The sequence below is a fragment of the Oryzias melastigma genome, linkage group LG12 (assembly GCF_002922805.2).
Source record: "Oryzias melastigma strain HK-1 linkage group LG12, ASM292280v2, whole genome shotgun sequence".
In the NCBI taxonomy this organism is placed as follows: Eukaryota; Metazoa; Chordata; class Actinopteri; order Beloniformes; family Adrianichthyidae; genus Oryzias; species Oryzias melastigma.
The window spans coordinates 8,215,593-8,218,189 of record NC_050523.1 but is presented as its reverse complement, the minus strand read 5'-3'; the positions used below and the strand labels follow the sequence as shown (position 1 = coordinate 8,218,189).

General features: G+C 40.1%; 1 protein-coding gene across 2 annotated transcripts in view; it reads left to right on the top strand.

Annotated features, from left to right (window-relative positions):
* Window positions 1-1,260: 1,260 nt before the first annotated feature.
* ntrk2b (neurotrophic tyrosine kinase, receptor, type 2b) overlaps window positions 1,261-2,597 on the top strand; it is a 25,442-nt gene continuing 24,105 nt past the window's right edge. The window contains exon 1 of one of the 2 annotated variants that reach the window (XM_024299133.2): window positions 1,261-2,502. In XM_024299133.2, coding sequence (XP_024154901.1) covers window positions 2,303-2,502 — 200 coding nt within the window. In that variant the 5' untranslated portion in view covers window positions 1,261-2,302. The remainder of the gene's footprint in view (window positions 2,503-2,597) is intronic. The other variant, XM_024299132.2, reaches the window with a different exon arrangement.

Sequence of the window (2,597 nt, the reverse complement as noted above, 5' to 3'; positions counted from 1 at the left end):
AGCAAAATATTGTATATGTACGTTTTTTATTGATTTATACAAGATAATTATATTCATTTTTGAGCAAATGTTTAATATTTACATAAATATATTACATGTGCAATAGGCATTGATTTAAAATATATAGGGTAAATGATAGAATAGAATAGAATAGAATAGAATAGAATAGAATAGAATAGAATAGAATAGAATAGAATAGAATTGAATAGAATAGAATAGAACAGAATACAATAGAATACAATAGAATAGAAATACTTATTCATCCCAAGTTTGGAAATTTGACAGTTGCAGAAGAAAATACATTATAACAATAATAAACAAATGAAAGGGGAAAACGTAAAAATCCTTGCACTGATTGGACATTTTATGAATATAACTTCAAAATGTAAAATATTTTCTATTCAAATTAATTGTTAACGACACAATTTTAGCCACTAATTGAAAGATTTAGTAGGAATTTCTTTATAAAATGTTCCTCTTTGCAGATAATTGTTAATTCAAAACACGTATTATGTTAAAAATGCAGAGCATTTTGAATATATTTTAACAAATCAAACTCAAAATTTTCCTGCACCAACCAGAGCATGTATTGTAAATTTGTGAAATGAAAAAGCACACTTATTGAACAATGACTGATGCTATTATTTTTCCTTGAAACCCTGATTGCATCAGTGCAGTTTGCATTCAAAGTTCAGGTCAACTCTGCCACCAGCTGGTGCAAGAAACTCAGACGTTGCAGCAGAGGCAAAAACAAACTGGAGGTGAGCAAATGCAACAATAAGTTTGTCCTGATCCAATAACTCCTCTTTTGCAGGTGAAAATTATAATACATTGCATCTGCAGGAATGCTTCACAGTTAAAAAGTTGCCTTTATTATACATCATTACTATTTTAAAGAGATACATTTGCTTTAAATTACTGGCAATGAATAAAAAAAATGAAATTCTGCTGCATCTCTTCAACTGACCATCTCATGCAGCCAAAATTATGCACATTTACCTAATTAGGGCTCCTCTTCCCCTCATATGTTGTGTCATGCATACTCCCTCAGATGTAAGGATCTCTTGCAAAATAAAGAGCCCCCCCCCTCCTCCTCCTCTACTATACTCTGAGGTTACCATGGAGACCAATATAATTCAGTTCTTGATGTTTCTCATATAAAAAAAAGCCTGCGTACATATTTTCATCTGCAACCATAGCAACACTTGACATTGTCCGCGCTATTTGTAAAAAAGCAAGTCACCATGGCGACACTAAAGCATCCAGACTGTGTCATAGATCATGTGTTCATGGCTGCCTCTTCATCGTGAGGGACATGAAGGAATCAAAATGTATTGTTTTTGAAGACTGAAAAATAGAAAAAAAATTGATAATAAAGAGGAAAAATAAACACACGTGAGGCTCATTCTGGGGGCGTTATGCTCTGCAGAAAGTGGAATAAAAAAAAGGGGGGAAAGATTATGTGATAAAAACAGCAGTGTTTGAAGTGAGCCTTATTTGAAGTTTGCAGACATAGTATAGGTAATTATTTTTCATAGATGCACCCCGTCTTGTGCGTCAGCCGTACGTCACGCACAGGCCTAATGGGCAACCGTAGAACAGCGTTGTTGTGGAAAAAACTCCGCTTTATTCAATGTATATCCAGAAGAGTTTTAAACATCGCTGTTGTTGAAGGGTAACATTTTATTTGTTGAAAATTTATATTTTTATCCTCTATATTAAAAAAAAATCAGTTCTCCATCTTTCCTACATGATGGCTGGGAGATGCGCGCTGATAATCGATAGATGGATGCAGGTAACCTTCCTCCTCGCGCGCGCAGCATCACCACGCATCCTTACTCCGCTGTGCAGCCTTCCTCCCCATCACCACACATGTGAGAAATCGCCTGTGGGGAGCCCTGCCTATTGATCTCCCAAACATCTGGAAAAGCTCCTATTTGTGCTTGAAGGCGAGCTGGAGTGAGACAGCAGCAGCAGCGGCGGCGGCGGCGGTGGCGGCGGCGGCGGCGGGACGGAGCGCCCGACACCTTCTTCACGGCATCAATATGCTGTAGTGTGATATAGCAGCTCTGCGGAGACGAGAAGGCCAGTCCATGGCATCTTGATTTTTTACCCAAACCCCCCTTTTTTGCACATTGCTCCTCATTTTTTCTTGATTTTTACGCATTTTTATTCTCCCTTTTTGGAGGGGAGGAGGGGGGGAGAAAGGATTAACTTGACCGAGATAACGGAGTGAAGACACCTTCCCGATAATTCAATTTGACCAAATTCAGTTCGGGAGGGGATTATCGTTGGACCTGCGATGGACTCCAGCGCGGGGGAGCATGGCATGGCTCGCTCGGGATTGTTTCTGCTTCTGACGGGGCTGATGTGGAGGTTTGGCGGCGCTTGCCCCGAATCCTGCACTTGCACCATCTCAAGGATTGTTTGTATTGATTCCGAGCCGGGGATCGAGGATTTCCCCGTCCTCACGTTGGATGACATGGAAAACATCACCGAGATGTAAGTGCACGGTGGCGCACGAGCGAGCAAGCGCCCGTTAACTTGTCGGGGATGCTGCATTCGGTCGTGAGGGTTACATTTTCACGGTGCGCATA